The sequence below is a fragment of the Corvus hawaiiensis genome, chromosome 3 (genome assembly GCF_020740725.1).
Source record: "Corvus hawaiiensis isolate bCorHaw1 chromosome 3, bCorHaw1.pri.cur, whole genome shotgun sequence".
NCBI lineage: Eukaryota > Metazoa > Chordata > Aves > Passeriformes > Corvidae > Corvus > Corvus hawaiiensis.
The window spans coordinates 120,105,321-120,130,543 of record NC_063215.1 but is presented as its reverse complement, the minus strand read 5'-3'; the positions used below and the strand labels follow the sequence as shown (position 1 = coordinate 120,130,543).

At 44.9% G+C, this 25,223-nt stretch overlaps 1 protein-coding gene across 5 annotated transcripts in view; it reads left to right on the top strand.

The window, feature by feature from the left end:
• The window catches only part of SPTBN1 (spectrin beta, non-erythrocytic 1), a 116,739-nt gene that overhangs the window by 35,386 nt on the left and 56,130 nt on the right, over positions 1–25,223 (top strand). Inside the window, exon 1 of one of the 5 annotated variants that reach the window (XM_048299152.1) lies at positions 12,178–12,684. The exons of the other annotated variants lie outside the window; for them this stretch is intronic. Coding sequence (XP_048155109.1) covers positions 12,576–12,684 — 109 coding nt within the window. The 5' untranslated portion in view covers positions 12,178–12,575. Of the gene's footprint in view, positions 1–12,177; positions 12,685–25,223 lie in introns of those variants that run through there. 5 annotated transcript variants of the gene reach the window in all.

Genomic DNA, 25,223 nt, shown 5'->3' with positions numbered 1-25,223 from the left:
GTGTTTTACTCCTGCCACATTAGTGGTTGTAGGTTGTATCCTGTTCCTTGGGTGGGAAATGCTTTTAGTACAAAGCTCATGAGCCGTGTTTGGGTCCCAGATCTCACCTTAACTGCAACTGCTTGTTCCACTTACTTTTATAGCAAGCAGAGCTCCCCACCTGAGTAATGAATAATAAACATGAAACTCTTATTTCAAGGAGAAGTAATGTAAGGAAAGTACTTAAATTATTTAGCTGGCCTAAAACACATACCAATGTCAAAGCAAATAATTTTGCTGAAGATTCGATTCAGCTATTTAAACATTTTCCCACAGTATGGTGTATTTATTTTTCTTCTGAATAAGCATTACTTGTAGTTATTTTAATTTGATACATTTCCATACCTGTAATTCTCTATGGTTGGTGCTGAGAATGCTGTGTGCTGCCAAAACTTGGCTTAGCATCCTGCATTGCTGCAGCACTGCTTGAAAGCTTAATCATGGTGCAGGGAGAGAGGAGCGAGGAGAGGTTTGTATTTCGAATCCAAGGTTATGGTTAAAGGCTGAGCTGTGGTACTCCTGGCACTGTTCAACATATGTTTTCAGATATGCTGCCTGGTGGATAATCTTCCCTTGCATCTCCCCAGAAAGGCACTGGCAGGTTTTTAACAGCTGCAGCCTGGAGCTGGGCTGGCAGCAATCTCTGTCATTGTCCTCTTTCTGTGGAGACAGGCCCTTTCTGGAAAGGTGTTCTCTGATTCAGCTGCGTGTCACGGGACCGGGCACAATGACCACTGGGTGAAAGTCTGGTGCTCACAGTCAGCTGGGGGATGTCAGGAGGTCCTTCTGGGCCCTGCAACCCCTGCGTTGGACCAGCTGTTGCACCATCACCTTCCTCTGGGTGAACTTCACTGCTCTCTGAAGCAGAAGTAGTTGTGTGCCACCTTTGGGGTCTGGGTTTACTGAGTAACACTCCAGCGTGACTTGGGTGAGCACTGGCTCTTTGTGGGGCACGAGCACCTTCCCGCATCTCCAGGACTGGCCACCTTCTGACAATAGCATTTCTCTCTCCAGAGGTCATGGATGGGTTTGTATCTAAAGACTGTCCGTGGCTGTCCCACACTGGCAGTGTGTCAGTGACACGATATAACAAGACTATCAATGTCTTTCAGTCTATGAAACGTTCATGCTTCATTATCCCCTTGTCCTAATGAGAAAGGTTTCAAATGAACACACCAGGCACTGGTTCCTTATTTTTCATCTCCAAGATGCAAGCTGCTGTACTCCAAAGTAGAGCAGCTGTGGGCATGTTACACTGCATGACTAATGGCTGTGTACTCTGCTGGTGCAGGCATCTTCTTTCCATCCTCTTCCACAAGCTGTGAAGTGCCTCTTTGGCAGAGCTTCTATCTCGTGTTCATTCTACTTGACTGTAATTGAAGCGAAACTTACTTCCTTTAAGGTAAAGTAAGGTAAAGAGTGAGGAAATAAGTGAGGTTTGTAGGTAGAGTCTGATACTCCACTGTAGTAAGAATCCTGATGGCCCCACATTCCATCAGGATATTGAAATATTTAAACAGCAAAGGCAGGAGGTGGTGGTCAGAATAATCTGTGATTGGAACAATGTCCTGGAGAAAAGCTCAAGTAAAGCAGGTATGATATAATAATAGTAGAAAACCACTGTTAGCATAGCAGCTGATAGCTGATGTTATTGAAGTGGTCTGTGTACCATGAAAACCAGAATGCAAAGGGTTGTTTCAGTTTAAAACCAAGAAATCATCTGGGAACACAACTTCCAATCAGAATCCAGATTTGAAGGGATATGCAGCCAGATTGGTTGCCAGTCATGTTGAACTAACTCACTCTGCAACTGATATGAGAAGAAGGTAACTGATCCGTTCTTCGCCAAGTAAGGTATCCCACTGTAGGAAATCATCTTTCACCCGTCCTTGTTCTCCGTGGTTCTTTGGAAGGTCTTGCTGGAAGACCAAGTAATTCTACCTGCTCTGTAGGAGCCAAAAAGATATCGTGTTTGGGCAAGATTCTTCATTCCCAAATCCTCAAGGGTTGGATTTCGTCTATCTAGGACCATTAGCTAACAAGATTTGTTGTGCAGCTGCTTGGTGCATGAATCTCTTGCAAAAATTTTAAGAAACAGTTCAGTTGTTCAGCAAAATTTTTCACACTCAGCCTTAGGGCTGTGACATTCAAGTGTGCCATGCTTGCCAGCTTAGGTGCTGTTTTCAGGTAGTGTGAGAGTTGTCACCTCCAAAACTTTCCATTTCTTCAGTTAGCTAATTCAATATTAATCTTGGCTACAGTTACTCGCTTTTCTGCTCATTTGTATTTCGCCCTTTTATCCTCTGGGTTCATGCAAGTGACCGGAAGGTCTGTGACTCAGCTGTCTGGCCTGTGAATTAAAACCAGTTTCAAAGTTTATGAAATGAAAGGAGTTTCCTAGTGTGGGCAGGAGGAGCTGTGCATTCCTTTTCCAGCTTCACCCAAGTGGCCATGCCTAGGTTGGGGCACTCACTGGTGTTGCATGATGTGGTGTTCATGAGCCTTACTGGGCAAGCCAGGAGGCTGCATTTGTCGTACAGCTTTCCTTAGTTGCCCAAAATAGGCTTGTCATTCATGCCAGTAACTTACATGCTCCCAGCAGCAAGAGGGGGAAAAGCATTGAAATTGTTCCTGAAGTTATGCTATTGAAAAATTTTTCTTTGTAATATAGTGGAATAGCCATTTCATAAGGTTGAAAAAATCAGAGAAAACTTCCACTGGGAAAGTTCTGGGTTCCTTACGTGGGGCTAATTAGCCCCTTGTGGTCCTGATATTTGAGCCATTCGCCCCACAGTTCCAGTGCAAAAAGTCAGCAGAACAACCCCGCAAAGATGTGAAAAGGAAGATTCTGCTTCTAGTACTCTCCAGGTATCACACACCTGCCTGGCCCTGCTGTCAAGCATCTTTCTCATAGCAAAATTTCTGTTTCACTTTGAGCATACAGAATGAAGTTTCAGGTCTCAAACCAATAAAAAAGGGCAAAGTACAATGATTCAGAGCTTGAGAGAATACACTTTGGATTTATTCTTGGCTTTGAAAGAGCATACTGAGAATAAGCTCTTGCAGGGTGTTTCCTGAGTATCCTGCACCTGAGCTATCCAGCGCTTAAAAATCAGTCACTAATTTTAATAGCAGCAAGCGTTAAGGAAAGAGTATAGTGGTGCTCACAAATCAACTTGGAAGGGCGTGTGAAAGATTCACTTGAGACTAAACAGAAATAAAAACCTTAGAGCAGTGGAATCTGCTCTGCACTGGTGTGGCAGAGATGGTTATCAGCCCGTGGGTTTGTTTAGCAGCCACAGGCTTAATGCAGGCGTACCCAGATGAGCATGAAAGAGCTTATTTTGAAAAATCTTGTTTTGCTCAGATAAAAGTTGATGGAATTATTTCAAGAAAAGCTTTTCCAAATGTTGAGCTCATCCAATGCTTTCCTTCTGGATTTTACTTCTGGAACAATTTCTCCTGTTGTTCTAACCTTCCCAGAATCCATAGGGGCAGGTGTTAGGAGCAGCAGTGTCATTTGGTGTGTTGTGTGTCATGCAGGCATGAAGAGAAGGAGCAGGGCAGCAGAGAGGCTGCTGTATTGCCACATGTCACCTGTGGTGCCGGCTGGGACTGCTGATGCACACTGTACTCTTACCAGAGAGAGAGGAAAAGCTCAGGCCATCTGTCACTGTGCATTAAGGCCTTGGCTTTTAAAGTTGCTCTGGAGAACTGTTTCTAAAGCAGATAGCAAAAACCAGTCGATAAATAATACTTTCTTCTTAGTGGGTTTATTTTTAAAGATTATCAGTAGACTGACCCAAAAAGAAGAGCCAGTGTGTCTGTGAAACATAAAATAACTCCCAAGCAGAAGCAAACAATGTATTCCATGATCGAAAATGTAACTTGGTACACAGGTCATTTGTATCTTACTGCTGTAACAACAGGATTTTTCGTATCAGCTGGGCATGGTTTGGCGGTTTGCCCTCTCTCTCTCTTCAGAATCAAAGAAGTGGTGTTGAAAACTACATGGAGGTGTAAGTCAGGTTCTTGGTAGTCTGATTAGATCCGTGGTCCCGTGTAGCCTCTTGAGTACAGAGCCAAGCTGCTGAAAAGAAGTCCTGCCGCATGTACCTTAGGACTTGTCTGGAATCACGCGTGCTTTTCTGCTCCATGGACAGGATTTATGAGTACTTAGTAACAGAGTGGTGCATGACAGTGGTTGCATCCTGGTGAAGGGCTGTAATGTGGCACACATTGTTCAGGCAGGATGAGCTGGGGCTGGAAAAATAGGCTTTTTGTTTCTTTGGGGACGGAGCAGGATAGGAGCAGTTCTGGCAGCCCCACTCTGGAAAGTCTGAGTGCTGCCGTCATTTTACGTCTTCGCTGAAATCCCTTCAGGACTAAACACTGTCGAGTTGGACACGTATGCAGGAGAGCCCAGCATCTTGCCAGCATGAGCCTGTGTTGATTGATCCCCGGATCTTTGGATTCCTGTGCATTAAGCTCCTGGGCTGGAATACAGGGCCATATCTGCTTCTCACAGTTCCTTGCGGAGAGCTCCAGGCATACGCCAGTCCCTATGCACAGAGGACTCTGTGCTTGGACAGCAATTCAGTAATTTAACAAAATAAGGTACAAGAGAATTCCGTGCTCTAGTTAAGCTGAAATATAAAAAGCCATCTGTACCCAGAGGAAGCCAATGGAAAGCTGATGTACATGTGCTGACTCTGTGTGCATAGGTGTATTTGCCTTTGGGATATTACCCGTGAAATGTGCACGGGGATAATCCTGCAGCAGGTCAATCTGCATGGTCATACCTGGGCCTTTCGATACCGTGGCACTGCACTGACTTCCAGAGTGAGCTTCCTTACACTGATTTTAGGTGGGAGCTATGCCTTCATTCCCAGAGCAGCACAGCACACTGCTCTCCTGTCTACTCCGGTTTTCCTCATCCATCCATCCCCATGGCATCAGTGAAGAGTAAGAGTACCAGGCGACGTACCTTTGGCTGCCCCAAAACACTGAGCTGAGTGGGAGGCAGTGTTCAGCATCAGCAGGGCAGGAGTCATGAATGAGAGTAAAGAGCTCTGGCTGCAGCAGCTGCTCAGGGAAAGGAGAAATGCTCCCTGGGAGACACCCTCCATGGAGTCAGTGAGAGCTGAGCCAGGCACTGACTTAAGCCTGGGATAATATCATGCTGAAGTTGATGATTTAGAGGAGACCTCCCAGCCAGATTGTCACCTGGTATAAACTGCATTCTTCCCTAGCTTCTCTGAGGCCATGCTGTCTTACAGCAGCTGGGAACCTGACCGGAGTGGCCCTTTGTGGGGAACCTGAAGACTGAAAAGACTACAAATGTTCTTTGCTATTGGAGTCAATGTTTGAGGGATATTTAATGCAGAGAAACCATGAGACCCTTCACTGAGATAATCAAATTTTTAAAAAATAATATGCTGAATAATCTTAATGGGAAGGATTTTTTCTATATAGAAACTACATGCCAATATTGGCGATATGTATATATTTTTTAAATTATGACTTCTCACAGGGGTGAGCTTAGCTGTGGATGAATTTCAAAACCTAGTCATGAGTCTGTAATTCAAAAGAAGTCTTTCCACAAAAAATGCGTATGCAGAAGAGAATGTTCTCGTCTCATGTCTTTAGCATCTAACTAGCAATGTTTCTGTATTTATGTTATTTATTCAGCCAAATCTGCCATGTGCCTTGCATTTTCCCCTTCTATTTGTTGCTGGGATACTGCCTGAAAGCACTCCCTGAAGTATAAATAATGTCTAACAGAGCACACTGCAAAGTGAAATTAAGTGCAGGATTCAAACATGTTTACTAATTTCTGTTAACCTTGGAGCTCTTCTAATGGGGAAAGATTAGTGATGAAATCATTCCCTCAGATCAGAGCTTTGATTCTTATCTTGAGGTAATATCCTGGAGAGATATAAACCCAGATTGCCTGGAGACGAATTTCCTTGACGGGAAGAGGCAAAAAGAACAGGAATAGGGATGAGGACCAGCCACGTAGAGAGGGCGATGAAAATCTATTTCTAAGTTCCACTTCTTTAGTTTCCGGCATTCTTCCTAACAGTTTTGAGCTCTTCTAGTGAGCAAGGCAATCACTACTTTTTTTTTTTTTTTTGCCAACCACTTTGTATGTGTATGTTGTATGAGGATTTTTTCAAGCTTTTCTTCCTTTATTAAGCCTTGAAGGCAGAGGGGTGTCAAGTGACAGTGTTTGTACATCCATTTGGATAATATATTACTTTTTCAATACATCCTATAAAAATGAAGTTGTTTGCTCTGGAACAATAACTTTGTGAATTGGACACGATTAATACTTGTCAATTGATCACTAAGCCTTTTTGTGGGGAGAGGCAGTTTCCAGATGGGGACATACTCTGGCTTATGGAGATTTGTAAAGATCTGTGTATTCTGCTGCTTGTTTTCACCCAATTTCCATTTTGCTCAAGAATAGCAGGACATTGAATTGTCATGCCTGAGTGATTATGGTGTAGCAACAGTGTATCTTCTGTGTTCCTGGTCAGACTGAAAAGAAAAAGAGAAAATGGTGCAAAAGGAAGAAGAGAAAAAGGAGGGTGGGAATTTCTCTGTCTCTCTCCCATACATATAAACATAGGTGCAATTCAGGTGGAAGAGAAAGGAGGGAGAGGCAACAACAATAATCCCAGCTTCTGAAAAAGCACATCAAAACCCATAAAAAAGAATTTTCTGCATGAAAATGAAGAAGTGTTTTCATGACAAAATTTCACAACCAGTGAGTATTTTAAGTGTGTACCCGTGCAGCGTGTTTGATTTGAACAGGTTTTGTAAGGGTTATCCATCTACGTCAGGGAGCAAGCCAAGTGCATTTCATGGGCAACAAATAAAACCTGGGAATGTAGTTACAACTTTGCAGGGGTGACTCCCCTGTGTGGGTGAGTTCATGGAATATGGGAAGCAGTACAGGTTGGAATGCAAACCAACAGAAACCATCATTTCTTCTGAAATGTTCCGCAAATGCCTCCTGTAGCTCTTCCCTGCTGGCCTTCCTGGCAGGTGTTCGACTCCTGCAGTTAGCAAGGACATGCTGTTACAAAAGTCATGTCAACTTTCCTGTTAATCTGGGACTTGTGTAAACTGAAACCTGAAACCAGGTGGAACTGACCCAGTTTCAGTAATAAATTGATATTCTGGCCTGGTTTGTGAGAAAATTCCCGAAGGTTTTGGTCTCAAATGTCACAACCTAGAGATTCACCTGGAGCCCAAAGCTGGTTTGTACCTGGGCCTCCGAATGGAGGTGCTGGAAGGCCAGCCTGGACATGGCAAAAAGGAAGCATGTAAACAGACCCTTCTGTAATAAAAATCCTTGTCTCCTGCTTTTTAATGTGCCTCTTTTCCTTGCCTTTGGATTGCATTGGCTCCCCAAAGCCCACGTGAATCACAGAGAATGTGTCTGGAAGGGACTGGGAGGACCCGACTACAGGGTAGTTGCCACTGACCTAAAATCTCCTTTAAACAGAAACATTGAGATACTTTCTGCAATGGAAATGTTACTGGAGAGATCTCTTGGTTTGCCTGTATTCATTTCACCTCCTTGTGAGACAGTTACCAAGTGTTGCAGCACATGGCAGGCTAGGAACTGAAGGGTTCTGTTCCCTCCAATACCTGCAGCGGAGGTAATGAGCTTGGCAGCTCGTTTGTGCTTGGTGTGTGGGCTGCTGCTGCTGCCTGGTTCCAGCATCTTAGATAAAAACTGGAGGGAAACCAGCTAACTCTTCAGGATTCATGTTATGCAAATTGTCAAATAGGGTAAAAATAATTATTTCCTATTACATTCTAGAACAATCCACAGCAAAACCTGTCTCTCCTTGGTTCAATATATAAGGAAAGGTTCTGTTTTTACTGTGAGGATGGAGGCAAGTGTGATAATGAGTTTTCAGTTCCTAATTGTAGCACTTAGTGGATGTGTAGGAACTTTACCCTCCTTCAGGAGAGGAGCAAAATGTTACGTGATTTCTCTGGCATTTTAGTTTAATAAATCATCCTTTTTATCTTGTAATTTTTTTTCTAGTTACCCACCAACTAGAGAATTTACAGGAGCAAGAAAGAGTAAAGACAAGTGTGATGATTAACCAGGCTCATAATTATTGTAAGCTCTGTCTTAGAAACATTGATAATTAGGAATTTGGAAGGTAATTTTGCTAGATCTAGCATTAGTTTCTTCCTTAGAAACTTTAGTTTTTTCCTTTGTGTCAGAACCCGTTCACTTCAGCAGCAATTTTCAGAACCACGTAAAGACAGAGCCCAGGAGAGACCTGTTTGTGTTCTGGGGTAAGCAGCTGTTTCTAAATGTCACTTGTACATTCATAATATTACTGTAATCAACCTCTCATTCTCCTTGAGGCTTTGCAAAGCTCTGATCATGTCATCTAGGACACTCTGCATTATGGCTAAGTGGATAATCATTTGTGTTTTATTTACTCTGTACAAGTAAACCATCACCTGGCAGGTGCTATGGGACAGGGACAATTCAGGCTCTGCCAGCAAAAGTTATTTCGCAGTTATGGGCAAAAAATTAAGAACAAAATTTAGAGGGTGAAAAAAACCCCCAGCACACCCATCCCTCCTCAATATGTTAAACTTAATATATGCTCTGGCCTTTCTTTTCCTCCAGTGCTGTAATCAGTAATGAATTACACCACAGACAATTTCCAGCTGTGTTGATAAGTTGCACTTGGCCCAGTGCTCCAAAGCTATCTATGGCTTTAAAGCATTCAATCCCCTCCATAACGTTTTATCTAATTAGTGTTGTCAAGGGCTTAGTCAATTAAAGATAAACGGGGAAAATGAGTGGAACTGGAGTGTCACAAAGGGCTTTGTGCATGCAGAGCCTTGTGATCGATCCGGTGCATCGCCACACGGCAGCAGAAAACAGGGCTCAGGTTCACTCGTTTGCGGTCAACAGCAGACCAATGGATTAGGCTTGGTGTGACTCACAAAACGGGGAGCTGGCAGTGTGCCTGTTTGGAAGCAGCCTTGCTACATATGGTGTAGCATTTCACAAACAGACATGTCCCCATTTTGCTTTGCTCTTTCCACTGAATTCCCACCAACCTGTTCAGCAGAGCCTTCAAGATGTATGGCAGTGCCCAGCAAAGTGGCAGGAAGGCCCTGGCAGTTGAGCTTGGCATCAGGGCCAGCCCCAAGGAGCTGAACCATCAGCAGCAAAGTCTGTCACATCTGCTGCTGGGGGGGCACATTGTTCAGCCCAAATGCCAACCTGGATGGCAGCTCAAATGAGGTCAGATTTTTGCAGCGAGTGCTGCTGATATCGTGTCAGGTTCTAGTGTCTCTGTTTGTCAAACCTTGAACAAAATAAGCTCAGTTCAAACACAGGTTCTTCTTTTCCTTTAGCTTTCCACCCTACTCGCTGTGTAGCCTGCACTGCTCCATTCCTGCTCCAATTCCTGCCCTTTAATGTAGTGTTTAGTGCTACTGGGCAGGCCAGAGTTGAGAGGGACAGAGAAGGGACACGGACAAAAAAGATTATCAAACCCCAAATTTTGTTCAGTATTTCCTGAAGCTTGCCAGCTTCAGTTGTCCCACAGGGGACAAGCTGAAATGTAAATTCTTGTGTGTGATGTTAATGTTTCATGATGGGGTGGGTAAGGCCAGTCTGTGTTTTTTATGGGCCTAAGCCAAATAATTATTTTTAGTTTTTAATATTTTCCTTTTGTAATAGTTTACTTTTTAATATTTTTGATAATGACCACGTGCATTAGTGCGTCGCCTGCCAAAGGTTTTGGGAACACTTTCAGCTGAGGAAAAGTTCCTGACTTATGGCCTTCATGGTGTTAAAAATGCTCCAGTTTCCCCGTCAGTCACTTGGACTTTAGTTTTACCTTCTGAGCTCCCATAGCAACACCTGTTTGCTCAAGGTGGGACAGAATGAGCTGATATGCCTGCAGGTTTCTGGCTGCCTGCCTGCTCTTGAGGGGAAGGGTTTGTGTTTAATTATAACGTAGGTCAGGCATGGCAGGCAAGAGCTGCTGTTGGTAGGAAGCTGCAGGAGAAATATCTGTGACGGAAATAAGTCTGTACTTGTGTGCTGGGTAAAACGTGCTCCTCCAGCTTGGTGGAGTTAACCTTGGTATGTTAACAGCTCAGCTAACCCAGCTCTGCTCCTGGGAATTTGGGAGCCTTTGGTATTCTGTGTTGCCCTTCTTCCCTGGAAATCCTATGGCCAGGGCTGGTGCATGGGTGCCTGTGTGCTGGAGGGACAGCTGGCTGCACAAAGATTATCAGGGGAGGGTTTAGCAGGAGCCTGCCACATCAGCCTGTTGTTGTCTGGAGAGCAGCATCCTGCCTGCTGGGGATGCAGCTGCAGGTGCTTCCTCAGGTCCCCCTGACGCCTTCCAGACGTTTTTAGGGGGTGAACCTGTAGGGCCTGGTCCCCTACACAGCCCTGATTGGGCTGTCCCTGTCTGCAGCCACTGCCCTCCCTGATACTGTAAAACCTGGCTGGGGCAGCTGAGGAGTCCTTTGTGGCCAAGTGTGGGTAGCACTGGAAGGATTGAAGGCCAGCTTTCAGAAACGTTTAGGCTCTGATAGAGGTGTGCTGTAGTACCAGGAGTCTTGCATAAATGCAACTAAGCTGAAATAAAGGGGTGCACTGCAATACCCCAGTAAAAGCCCTTCTGTATCAATATAAGTAACTCTGGACTAGGGCTATGGTGGTGTTTTAAGGAAAACAGTATAGGTAAAAGCCAGAAATATTTTAAATGCATTTATGACCTCAGGAGCAGTATGCCAGGCATTTTCAATAGTTCGTGTGTTTTTGGAAACCCCAGCTTCAGCTGAGAAGTGTCCACTTCCATCACTTCTCCCTAGATTGGTGGTGTTCATGCTTGGACTTTGTGCACATTTGTTCCCTGGTGTGCTGGTAAAGGCTGGTTGAATTTCCACCTTGCACCAAGCAGGACCTTGGGCTGCAGTGAGTCGGGGGAGTGGGCTGAGCTTCTCCCACAGAAATTGTCCTCACAGAAATTACTATGAGACTTAAACCTTGTGAAATGATGGTATCAAAACAAAGGCAACATTTTGAAATGTTTAATGAGGGGACGGAGTGGGAGGAGGAGAGAACATGGATTCCAGTGGAAAGGAATTTGGAAATGCGAGAGAAGAAGAAAATAGAAAACATTTGTGTGAACATTATCAGCAGTTTTAAAAATGAACAGGCAAATGTTATATACTGAGACTGTGAATGTGGAATTGACCTTTTAATTTCACTTACAAATAAGGGAGGGCTGGGAGCTCTTGTCCCTGAGGGAAAACTGACATCCTGTATCTAATACCATCTGCAGGAGCTGATTTCCAGGGCCGAGCCCAGCTGCTGCTGCTGCTGTGCACGTTTGTATTTCGGCAGGGTATTGAAGTGCCAGTCAGACCTCGTCGAGGCATCCTTATTTACGTTAGAGCCCTCCCCCTCCAGTGCACAGCCCATTAATCTTGCAGTAATACCCAGCACACTGATAACTGGGCAAGGAGCCACATGCACAGGGCATGTCAAAATCCTCAATATCGTCAAGTAACATAAACCGAAGTGACAGGAATTGGCGGTTTTAAGAACCTTTCGACAAAGCTTTCGTTTGTTCCCGGTGTGCTGGAGCGTACATCTCCCCGCGTCCCCTCCTCGGCTGGTGCTAAATACTGAATGAGCGCTTCTGTGTGCGTGCGGTGCTTCTGCAAGCCGGGAGCCTGGCAGATAAGTAAAGAAAAGTGCCCTCCTTTTCAAGTGATAGTAATCTGAGAGTTTTCCGTTACATGAGGCTCCTAACAAAAGGTTGTAATTCCAGCAGCTTCGCTCGGGAAGGTACCACCGTGCGCGGCGGCGGTGCCGGCAGCGCGGGGCCGGGACCCTGCGGGCAGCCGCTCTCGGGCGCGCGGCGGAAGGACTCACTGGGGCGTTGCATGAGCCGGGCCGCTCTTCTCCTGCTCCGCCGCCCCTTCGCCCTTGGTACAGCCTTCCTTTCCTCCACCGAGCCGTATGGTAATCGAGTGACATCAGCCCGCGCCCGGGCGGCCGCTGATTATATTACAAACCAGCAGAAAGGTCTGAGGTGTGCGCGGCTCCTGGGAGCGCCGGCCAGGGCGGCAGCGCGTGGCTCCATGCTGACTTTACTTCGGGCTGAATCGCGCGCTTGCTTTTATTTTACTTGGTTTTGCCAGAGCATTTAAACCAGATTCAAGCACTTGAGAGTTGACTGTTGTGGAACTGGGGGAAAAAAAAAAAAAAAAAATCCAAACCAGAAACTACCCTCCTGGTGCTTTAAGTTTGAATCCATTACAGAGAGCTTACCGCCAAGCCACACTGCTGGATTTTGAACCGAAGCTGTTATTTACTTAGGGCTCAGGGGGGAGCGTTTTCGCTAGGGACTGACGCCAAACTACTGAGGAAGCTGGGATTTACCTGGATGTGTGGTAAAGAAACTTGTGGTTCCTTTATGCTGCAGTTCATCGTATCCCTGCGTTACTTGTAAATGGAATTACAAAAATCAACCAGTATGCCCGGGCCGTTGTCCCCAGGATATGCAGCTCAGGTGCCGTATAACTATAACCAGTTAGAAGGACGATTCAAGCAGTTACAAGGTAAGTCTGTGCGGGGTTTTTGGAGGTGTTGCCATGCTCTGATCCTTGTAAACATGTTAGTCCAGGCGTGTTCTCATTGCACCAAGGTGTTAGAGAGGACGAAAGTGGTGCTGTGGGAAGAGGGATCTTGTGTGGCTCTTCACACTCCGAAGGTGTCCCGAGCCTTACACAGGGTTAAGGTGTGTGTCCAGCCTCTGAGCCCCTCAGCCTTGCAGATGAGGACTAAGCCAGACCATGTCACTTAGAACAATAAGGGGGAGAGTGAGGAAGCAGTCTTCCATTTATTTTATCCTTAAATAAAATACAAGTAAAACTGGCCATCAATCACAAATCCTAGCTGTGTTTGGGTGCAGTTTGCAGTGCAAGGGCCCTTTCCAACCCCTGCACACCTCCTGCAAAGGCGGGTGGCTTCACCTCTTCAAATGAGGAACTGTTGCATAATTCCTTAACGAATTAGTTTGCTCACACCATAGATCTCTGAGAAAGCACTCGTGTACTTCAACGTTCCCAGTTTTCTTCGCTTTTAGACAGGTGGAATGTTCTTTAATATTTTCCCATTAAACTCCCTGTCTGTGTGAGGACCAGACGGTTCTTTTGGGGGTGCCGTATGCTCTCGGCAGGGAGGGTAGGCCTCGGCCCGGGCCGCAAACCCCCAGTGCAAGGGGGAGGATGGTGCCCAGCAGCTCCCTGCCTCAGGCAGGGCAAAACAAGCTCTGCTGTTTTCTCTGTGGAAGACGCGTCCCAGCAATGAATGAACTCTGGGATTGCAGTTGCAAAAGAAAAAGGAATTCTTCACTGAAACCAAACCTCCTCCTCCTCTAGATCCATGTGACTCCGGAGATAGTCCCAGACCAGCTGAGTACAGCGAAGTGCTGCCCTTCTGTGCACGTTTCTTAATTTACTCTGCTCTGTGCTGCAAGTGTGGTCTGTGGTTCATGTCAGAGGGGAAGAGCCTGGTTAGTGCTAAGAATGTTCCCATTTGTTGGTTTAAGAAGGGACGGGGAAAAAAAAAATCATTCATAGCACTTTGTTTATCTTGTAAACTGGCGCACAGCAATGGCTGCATACTGCATGTAGTGAGACAAAATGACAGCATCCTAAACACTGGGAACATGGAAATTCCTGGGGCAAGGCATGGAAAATCCAGGCTCCAGACTTGCACACGAGGGAATACGTTACAGGCTTTATCTTGGACATCTGTCAGATCTTAGGCTGTGGTACTTGTGTTGGAAAGAACTAAGTTTGTGGCATGAAGAAAAACCTGGCTCATGCCTCTTTCTTTGCTGGTTTAGTTAGCAGTATAAAGAAGGCAGATTTTATCATTTTCAGGGTCACTGCTTCAGGAATCCATTATCTGTGTGTTTACATCACACTGAAAGAGGAAAGCAGACCGCATTGTTGAAAGCACAGAAAGTGAGTTTTCCCTTCAGTGGAATGCACTGAGTTGACTTTAAAAAAAAAGGTTAGAAAAAGATGTAGTGCTCTCCCTAAAGTACTTCAATTTCCTCCAGCAAAAGAGATAAAATGCAGTAAATTCTGTGCAGTTTTGCAGCAGACCATCCTATGGCTGTTTACTCACATCACAGGCTTGAAATGAGTGCTGCCAGTGATCTTGTTCAGGGTGGAGCTTAGGTGCAGACAGTGTTGTAAATTATGCACCAGATACTCCATAAAATGCTAAATAACCATACAAAATATCGTGTGTGCTGGAAAGGGAGTGGCTTAACTCTGCTGACACAGAAGATGTCTTTCCTTGGATTAATGGCTCTTTGCTTGAGGAATGTCTACAAAACCATTGTTTTGGGGTTGTAAGATCTTGAGGGGATTCTTGCTGGAAGGCTCTGGTGGGAACAGGGAGTGTTCTGTGACACTGGGCAAGGCTCAAACCCAGCAAAGATGAACTAAATATATGTAATGTTTTAAAAATATGGATTTATCACCAATTTTACCTCTTTCACTATGGAGGTGTAAAAACAAGTAAGAGCAGATGCATTTCAAATAATCAAATACTCATTGATAACTGTTTCACCCCTCCTACATCTGGTAGGAGGGCTCTCTAGAGCAGAACAGGTGTTGGCACCACACAGATTTCTCTAACTTCTGCTCCTTCACACACTGAATTTACCCCTCTTTTCTTCACAGTTCCTACAGTTATCATGTGAATCCCCAGCTTTGCACTAGATTATAGCAAGGTACTGTTTAGATCTAGTGAATGTTGAGTTTTCCTCAAAGAAAGCACTTGGGAGTATACTGTTTTGTCTAAAATAACGCAGAGCAAGTGCTCAGGCCCTGTACAAAGAGAAGTCTGAATCAGCAATGAGTAGGAGACAACTCTCTCTGATCTCCTAATTCCTAAAATAGACAGTACATGAGGTTTGGCATTGCCAGCCAGCTTCACATGAGGAGAGGAGCCAGCCTAATTCTGCCCCAAAACAGTATGGACAAAGCAAGTTCACAACATACATGATTCCCTAGGCACTCCTACATTCCACCTCTTTTAAACGCCTTGAAGTGATGATCGTAAGGAAACTCTCATTCAACTTGATGATGGTTGTGGGGTGATTAAAGCAGATTTTCCAGCCCAATCCCACTGGGGCATGAAGCCAGTGCAGGTTGTGGGATTGCACTGAAGGAACCAGACCGGCTCCTTCAGCACCTGGAAGGGTCACCCGGCAGGGGATCCCAGCTCCCATTTGCCTTGATGGGCCAAAGAGAAGCAGGATGTGGCAGAAGCCATTGCTAGGAGTGAATCAAGACTGTCTTTGTGTCAAAAGAAGCCCTGAAGTCCTTTGTATGATAATCCAGGAGTTTAGCATACCCAGTCCTTGTGCTCGTGAGAATGTCAGCACAGGTGTGGGGAGAAAAATGCTTTAGCAAGTTGTGTTTCCTTTATTAAGTTTCAGTAAGTTCCTGTTATGGTTAGTTCACCCGGTCCTGGAATGATAAGTGAGCGATATTATCAGTGGTTACTATCCTCTTAAACCTAGGTGTGGAGTTTTGGTTCTCATGGCCACTTGTGCAGTAGAAAGGGATCAGGTTGCATGGCTGCAGTTGCTTGCTGCAAGTAAAGACAGAACCCCAAAACTTGTTTGTGGGAAACACGTTGCCATGGAGCTTGCGCAGGTTCTGTCAGTGGAGAAAATTTGGCGTGCTACAATGAGGAATTAATTGCAAATCAAACCAGATATGTTGCTGTTGTTACAAAACGAAGGCTGTCACCCGTGGTATGTTAATGTGGCAGGATCCTGTGGATTGGCTGGGCACGTGTGTAGGAGCTGGCAAGAAGAGGTTAATGCAAGTCAAGAATTTGGAAGGAGATCCCTGCAGCTGTATCACCTTCCAGCGAGAAGGGTGCACAGGGAAGCAGCTATCATCACTGCTCCGGGGGCTCTTTCCCACCTGCTTAGCAGGACAGTGGTATTTATTAACATCTTTGGCATTCGGTAGCGTGGTGACTCTATCAGCTCCTGCCCCGTCATTGGAAAGTTGGGTCTCAGCTCCGGGGCTGTGCCCAAGGTGTGAGATTTCCAGTGGTAATTACAAATGTGGAATCTTGGGGGATGGGGGTGAGCTAGATCGGCACTCCTGATAAATCGCGGCGGAAAGCCAGCTTTTAAAGGAGCTCTGCCGTGTGTCCTGCTGTGTGGGACATTTCAGATTTGGGCATTTTTGTAATGCTGCCTTTTAGGCTGGGCATTGGCATTTTAGTGGGAGCCCAGGCTGCCTGGGAGGAAGCGCCTTTATTTTGAGCTGTGTTAGAAATGTATGTTTGAAAAACTGGACGCTGGAATAAGCTGTAGGAAAGGTGAGCTGCCTTTCCCATCACAGGTGTTTAAGATCAGTTCTAAGCTCTGGTTCATGGGAATACGAGGCTGACTGTGGTTGCACAGCACTACCTGCACCAGGAAAGGCAATGCAACTGTATTTCAGGTGTTTGGGCAAAGCCCCCTCTCTCTGATAGCAGAGCCTTTCAGCAGGGAAGCTCCTTGGCTTGGAATCCTTTGATCTGCAATGACCCAAGGAGGTTTGGCATAAAAGGAGACACACACCACTTCTATTTTTCAGTGGTCACTGGTAATCAGCTTGGTAATATATGAATATAGGTATTGATTGGTTCCCATCCAGGCTGCAGGACAGCAGAAGAATTTTCCTGGTTTTCTGTTCACAAGCAGGGTTTGCCCACAGCTTTTCCTGCAAGAAAACCTTCCCCCCAAATCCCTGTCTATGCTCAAGGTTAAACAGGGAGCTTCTGCTGCCAACAGAGCAGTTTGCAGGAGTTGCAGCGCTGTCCTGCACTAGGGCAGAGATGCCCTCTGTGACACCAGGATCCTTGGAGTTCCTCCCGTGGGTGCCCTTTGAGCAGCCAGTTTCAGCAGCCGCCTTCCTGGTTGGGAGATTTACCTTGCTAAGGCTTTGAGTCTCCTGGGAGCAGTGACCTGCATAGCTCCAGGCGCTGATTACTGACCTGGGACACCCTACTTTGTCTACCAAATGGGTCACTGGCATTTCTTGTCATGGTAATTTCTGTTAAAGCTGAAATGCAGGGAGGCTGAATTTCATTCTGGATGAAATGTGTCTGGGTTACACCGATTTTTGGCTTTTTCCCCTCCATGTTCTCAGATCCACCAAAGGTGCAAATTCCTGTCCCTGTGGCAAATTTTGCTCGATTTTCTGGTGTCTGCAATATTCCAAAGCCTGCGTGTATCACAGCATACTTCAGTCTTCTGGTTTGGGTGAACACCTGAGCACAAGCTGCACGGTTGGAAGCCCTGTCAGATTTGCAAAGAGTTTTAAAGGGGTCTCACACTGACTTGAATGTGCATTTCTCTGATAGCTGGGCTCTTATTCTTTCCAATGCAAAGATTCCTGCAAACATATCCAAATCCTGACTCAATTTTTGGGCAAAAATTTACTTCTTCTGGTCATGGATTTTGGTACTTGTGGAGATAGAGAAGGCACGTTAAAGGATCTCAGGGTAAGGTATTTCTGCTTATGTGATCAGTGTTGATACAGGTCGAAAAGCAAACATTTAAATTGGATTTGGCTCCTCGCTGAAGTAACTGTGAACATTTACAACTTCAAACTGTTGGCTCAGGTCTTTTGTCGTCTGTTCTCTTCAGTTTTCATTTAGAATATGTTTGTAACATTTGGTTTCTTAACTGTGTGTGTAAGGAACTTAATTTAAAAACAAACAGAAATCTCTAGGTGCTCTAGCCTAATTTTTTTTTTAAAAAAAAGGGCAATTCTGGAGCACTTTTTGTGGCTCTGAAATGAAGTAAACAGAGCTTGTCAGCAGATATTTTCACATGGGACAGTGGGGTATTTTGAATACCCTGCGGGAGATATGTAGCCAGAGTTAAAACAGTAAAATTATTTGTGTGGTGCTCAGCTGGTGTAAATCTCCACAGCTCATGGATCTGGGAATGCAGCACATGAATCAGCCCTTGGGTGTTTCTGCATTCCATGTCTCCAAGAAGTTCCGTGTCACAGACCATCCCAGTGTTTCATGGGCATGTTGTAATCACCTGGGAGTGCAAGCTCCTATTCCAAATATTTTTCCTATCCAAGAGCCCTATTCAAATGGATTGTGGGTTTTGCCATTAACTTGTGTGGAAAGTAGGGCTATAAAACAAGCCTACGGACAGAGATGAAAGTGGTGATAAAACAACAGAACAATGGTTGTCTTCCATTCCTGAGCTCTTTCCCAATTTGGGTTTGTGATTTCCTCTTTTTCCTTAGTTTCTTTCATCTCTCTGTTTTCTGTTGGGTGCATGCCTTGACTAGTAAAGTGGGCGAGCTGCTACCTAAGCTTAGTAGAAATGGTGAAGAAAATCAAATTACAACGTGATTGACAAAATCCCCGTTCCCTCTCCCTGTACTAAACTCCTCTCCTGTGAGATCCAGCACAGGGTGTGTGCTTTGGTAACTGCACCCCTTCTGCTCAGAGTCTGAATTTCAAATAATTTCATGAGTATTTGATTACTAACAACTCTGAAGGTCTTTTTGTTCCTGTTTAAGTTGAATTGAGAAGTATTAAGTATCAGTTATTAAGTAGCAGGGTATGACAATGACATTTTTTCCTCATGTGAAAATGAATAATCTTCATTGAATAGATGGTTTTGGGAAAACTCTTACACCAAAGCTTGAGAATTAGTCTCTGTTGACTTTCAAAGCTGTGGTGAAGGAGATAGAATATCATAAATAAGGTGGTTGAGAATCTGCTTTGCTCTTCCCACAAGAAATCAAATCTGAAATTCCATTTGGAAGTTTATATCTGGGCCTGGCAGGTAACGGCCTTTATCCCAGTGTGATTGTCCAAGTGAAGTGACACTTCATCAACGATTAAAGTTGTTTAACAAGTATTAGTAAACAACTCCCCTCCCAACTCAAAATGAGTCCTTTCAAAGTAAAGGGTCATTTGTGGAGAGAGTAAGGAACTCATGGATTACTCTGCATTCCACCAGCTCTGAAATTCAGTGCAACAGGAATGAGGTGGTGGCCTGGCCTGCAGAAGCAGAGGGGAACCTGATGAGCACAGAGGTGCTGTGGGGAGCAGGGCCTCAGTCCCAGCTGCGCCTCGAACACTTCATGTCCCTGTTGGCACCCAGAGTCACTGTGGCCCTCCTGTCTTCATGGAGAGCCTCGTGCAATTAAGGGGAGCACGTGAGCCCAAAATTGCTCACTGCTCCTGAAAATGCATCGAGCTGAGTCCTCACATTTGTGCCACAGGAGAAAGGCCCAGAGGGATGGGGAGCACTCATGCTTGTGACTTGTGATGTGGAGCCCGAGGTCGCGGTGGCCGGGAGAGCCCACGCTCACACAAAAGCCCTTGTGCACTTGCTGCTGGAGCGAGGGTATCCCGGGCTGAGAGCCTCCTTTGTTGGAGAGCACTGCTGTAGCCAAACTAATATTAACCAGGCTCGTAGCCCTGCTCAATGCCCCACTGTTCCCGAGAAAGGAGCTTACAGAGAAAGGCCCTTCAGTGTGCAGGGAACAGCACAGCCCGGCAGACACGCAGGCAGCCACTGGGCCATGGTCTGGGGGCCACGCTCTTGCCTTTTCAAAGGGCTTGTGAAAGAGCTGGCATTACCAAGTGGCCTTTTCGTGGGATAACTGGAAGTTCTGATAATTCTGTGTTCAGTCAAGTTTGGTTTGTTCATAAAAATATAAGCTGGAACTGGAAAGTGCAAGCCCAGTTTCACATATGTGACAAAGTGACACTGAACAGGGTCAGTTTGCTCTTCGGTGGGAATCAGTAGCATGCACAGTCCTGCACTGATTTTAGCTAAACTGTATTGAGGAGGAGGTCATAAATATGATTTTTATGCATTATTTCTATTAGCAAAAATGAGCAGTGTCATCCCAAATGGCATTGTACAGAAGGCATATTTGGTATCCCTAGCAGAGACTTCAAACATCTCTGCCTACAATATTGCCAAAATGGCCAGGCATGTGCTTCCGAGGATTGGTTTGGTTTTGAGATTAGTGGTTTTAAGTTCTCTTGCCTGTTTTAGTTCTGTTGGGACTGAGTTTTCAGGCAGAGTAGCTGGAGAATTGCTCACCAAAGGGTCAGTGGAAAAAGCGCAGTGGCAAGGTACAAACATGATCTGTGTGACCACAGTACTCTAATCACAAGCAAAGGGTGACCTTATGCCTTCAAAGATTAAACAAAACAACATGTGGTTACAAAGAGATTTAAGAGTTTATCTGAAAAGAATAAACGCTGCCCAGATTTTTCTTGGAATGAAACCCCTATGGTTTAATAAAGATACCTAAATTTCACTTAATGGCTTGGCAACCTCTGCAGAAAATCAGCCAGTATGCAGCACCCACTTCTCAGATAGTCTAAACCAATGCAGTCCCGTTAAAAGGAACTGCACAAACAACACAGTGCTGAGGGGTTTTGTCTCTCAAATCCAGTCCTGTACCTACATTTTTCTCAAATAACAGTTTCCCCTTGGTTTCAGCTTCTCTGTGCTAACACCAGATACTGGTTCTGCCTTCTCCTTTCAAAAAACCTCTGAAGTCCAATTCTTAATGCTCATTTTGTTCAGGAAGTGTTTCCAGTTTTTGAAAATATGACCTGATTATGATTTGGTTCCAGGAAAAAAGATAATTGAAAACCTGACCATCCCATCTGCAGTCAACTAACTACGGTTTGCTTTGGGTAATAATTAATTCTACATCTAGTTTAGTATCTTTCCACGGTTATTTGGAGGGAAGCTAGACTTTGATAGTGCAACGGCTGCTTTTTTCAGGGTGTGTTCCTCTGTCAACTCAGATTGCCTGGCAATATAATGGGAGAGACTGCTGTGAAATCACAGATGTGACTGTACTGTGATTGCAGGCTGACATGAGTAAGAGCCATTACAGAATGGCACTTAAGGCAGGCTCTGAGTAAATAGGGGAGGTGTCTGGAAACATCAAATATTGGCGGTGTTCTGAACTTCTGACCTTTCTGTTATCCTCGTCACGGGAAGTTCAATAATTTGGGTTATCTTTACTTTTGAGTGCTGAGTGTCTCATGTTCTCCCTCCCTGTGTCTTTGTTCACCCTGTGGGGCGCGAGTTGAGTTTCATCCTCACAGCCTCCCCTGGGATCAGGAACAGTGTGTCACTTCTAGCTCAAGGAAGTCTCTTCAGAAAACTGGCATTGCCCACAGACGGTTTCCTGACTGTTCCCTGGGTGATGTCCTGGCCACTGTCACTTGTGCAGGTGCACTGGTAATCTGTCAGCTTTTAATAGCAGATTAAGGGCTGGTTGCATCTGGACCTGGTTGCTCTTAGCTGTGGCCTAAGTCCTTACGGAAGGAGCTCACAGGGCGAGGCATGGAAGTTGTGGAACATTTTTTCCATAAATCCCCTGCTGCTGATATATTATTAAATGCTTCTCTCTCTGCTTCTCCTCCAAAGTAAATATGTCTGATAGGGTATATAATAAAATTCCCATGATACAAACCTTATTTACTGGAGCCTTTGCTCTTAACAGTTGGCTTGCACTGGTGTTTGCCAGCACACTGATGCTAATGATGCTCTGTGCCACTTGAAAGATGCTCCTGTGTCCTCAGCGCCTGGCGCCGGCCATGTTCCAGCCAATTCCTCACTGCACATACTTTTTTCCTAAATAAAAGCAGTCACAAGTTGTCCTGGAGAGGAGACAACACTTAAGGACACCTAGTATGTAAAACCTCTTACCATGCAGCATGTCCTGGCAGTGCCATCCCCCGCAGGGATGGATTGGAGCTCTGCCCTGGCGCCAGCAGAGCTGCTCCCCAGGCTGGGTATGGCAGGGCTGGGACAAGCATGGAATAAAACAGCAGCTCCAAGGGGACTTCCCCCTGGTTTTCCCAAATGACTGAAATGGCTGGGCAGGGTGGTGTGATCTCTGCAGTGCCCATTTCAGGGTGCTGGGTGTGGGGCTGTCCTTTCCCTCTCCTCCAGCCTCGTGAGCGTGGCCCATCCCAGCCAGTTCCTGGCAGGTTTCAGGTGTACCTGCGTGAGCCACCTAATGCCAGAACACCTTTTGTTTTCTGTGCTGCACAACTCAGCTTTCCCTTCTGGTTTCGCTCCTGTTGCCAAGTTTAGAAACATTTCTCTGGCATCAGCTGCAGGTCACCGTGGCCTTCACATTCAGAAGTGTATTCATGGGGCTTTTCCTTTTGCATAAACATCTGGTGTATCTGAGTTACGCTGAAATGTGTGAAATGTGTGTAAGTTTGGAGACCTGAAAATCGGTGAGTTGTGATTGAGGCTTCAGGAACATACAAATGAGTGTAAGATGCCATTCTGGTGCCTGTGTACCCCTGTGTCTGTGTGATTTGGAGTTGTGTAAGATGGGTGCAAGCACACATAGTCTGTGCAAATGTGCAGTAGTTCTGTGCTTAACCAATACCTGAACTCTGTTCTAGTGACATTGCTGTTGCACTAACAGACAACTGGGAGCATTAATTAGACACTGAACTTTCAGAAGTTGTTTTCCTTTATTAATTGCCATTACCCCATAGTCTGTTTGGGGCTTTATTCTGTATTTTGGGGCTTTTAAAGGAAACACCACGTCACCAATTCACATTTTGAGGGGGAAAAGCCCAGAATATGGAGCCCATGTGCAACATGGCTAAAGAGGCATCAGTGAAATGACTGTTATCAGGAGTCTTTGAGTGCTTTCATAATTTCCTCATTGTGCTAAAAATGAAAGAAAGTAAGTGAAGGTAAGTTCTTGGGAGCTCTCCTGGATCCCTTCCATAGGAGCCACACCTTTGTCCCTGTGTAGGGCCTTTCAATTGTTGCAGTCAAGGCCTTGCACAATCAGTACAACTCACAAGTCCACTTTTAAGACTAGAAAAACAAGAAACAAGTGATGTTTCTGGATGAAGATACACATGTAAGGTATTCAAAGTATAATTTTACCCTAATTTCTTCAAATTTGCATCACCTTTTAAATCTCAGAGAGACCTTTGAGGGTTTCAAACAAAGGGTTTTTTTCTGGTACTGCTTTGAAAGTTATTACCTGGGCAGGAAATACTGTGCTGGAAAGGGATCTCTTTTCCCCACTCTTGCGTAATTCCAAAGGCTAAAATGATTTTGCTTAAACATGCCACATTGTCCCACAAAAGCAGATCAGTAAATGACCTTTGGATTGGAATCAAACAGGCAAGTACGAAAATGTTGAGGTGAGGAGCTAGAATGCATGTGCAACTAGTTTGCGCCTCAGAATTCGCAATAAAGCAGATGTGGCATGAAAAGAAAGATTTCTTATTATTAATTGTTATTTTTTTAAATTGCCACATGGATTTCTTAAAGAACTCCTTTACTATACAGGGTGACTGGTTGGAATGTGTGTTCAAGTCGAGATCATGGTTCAGTTTTCTGGAGCTTTTCTTAAGCAAGCAAACAGGTGAAGGTGTCAGTTCTGCCAGTCTCAAAAGACACCAACTCCAGGACTTTCTTGGGAGCTCTGCATGATGGGTTTGCAGATTAGAGTCAGAGAAGATTAGGGATTTTTCCTCTAATGCTTCTTATTAGCAGTTTGTCTCAAATCTCATTAAAATTAATGCATTTTTAAAACTCCCTTTTTAGAAATAATGGCATTTTATAAATATCAAGGTTCCTTCAGTTATACAAGTGATTTTTATTGTAACCTACAGTATTTTTATTGCTGTTACTCATTCAGTTTTCACCTTTGAGATTTAGTTTGCTGGGCTATGGTCTGTCCTACCTGTGGTGGTGCTGCTTTTATGTAGTGCTGCTTTTATTCAGCATCCTGTCAGCACAGTGTAGTGCATCTGACTCTACATTATGGCACGCAATTAACAATAGTAAATTATTGTGTGGCCATGGAAACTGCAGGAACTAAACACATTGTTCAGCAAGGCTATGAATTCAGCTCTTATTAATCCCTGATCAGCACAGTGGTTGTTTAAATACATGTTCTTCCATTTAAAATATTTCTGTGATAATGAAAATTATAATTTAGCAGCAATTAATTATAATGATAACATCTCTTAGCACAGAGATTTAATATTTTGAAAGGATTAAATGCAATCATCATAGATTTCTTTATTTTCTATTCATGCTTCTCTGTCATTAAGGTGAAATTAGATTTAAACATGAAACCAACAAAGGTTTGGCATTTCTTTCATCTATTCTTCATTCTGTTTGCAGTGAGTTTTTACAGAAGCATGGTCAAAATATACCACAGCTTTGACTTTGCTTTCCATATAATGTCTCAACTTGTGCCTCAGATGAAAGAAGAGATCCCACAGCTCTCTGAAATCCCTCGGTGGGATTCCATAAGAATACTGGCAGTGCAGTCTTCTGGCCTATTCTTGTTTAAGCTTGCTGGAATTCATAGAATCACAGAATAGTTCAGGTTGGGAGAGGAGTTTATTTGGTCCAGCACACCTGCTCAGAGCAGGGGTACTCCCGTGGTAGATCAGGTTGCTTAGGGATTTGTCCTCCTGAGATCTGAATCTCCCTAACGATGAAGTCCCCACAGCCTGTGGGGGAGGTAGTGTCTCAACACCCTCACAGTGACAGCTTTCTTCTGGATATCCCATCAGGATTGCCCTTGCTTGGCTCCCCCCAGCCTTGCATCCTGGCAGGTCTCCTCTCTCCAGGGTGGTGTGTGCCACTGGAAGTGGTTGCCCACAGGGCCAGGGTTTGCTCTGGAAAAGATGGGATTCACCATGCATTTTGCTGTCTTCACAGGGAATGCTGACTCCTGAAGCCCATCTCTCTGTGGCTCCTCTCTGGTTAATGTCAGTTACAATTCTGTATTTCCAAATCCCTAGCTAAGGAGGGTCCCAGGCTGGGCACACAGGACCAGTAGGAATTGCACTGTGGGAATAGCAGTGCCAGTAGTCTTATGTGAGAGCAGCTGCATTCCCTGCAGTTCTGAGAACAGGGAGGAACACTGAAAGGAAAAGAGAACAACAGAAATAATAAAACCCCCCAGCTCCTTCCTCCTACCCTTGTTTTCCTTCCCACAGACGAGCGGGAGTCCACTGTAAAAATTCTCATTCTGCTGGGTTTGCTGAACAT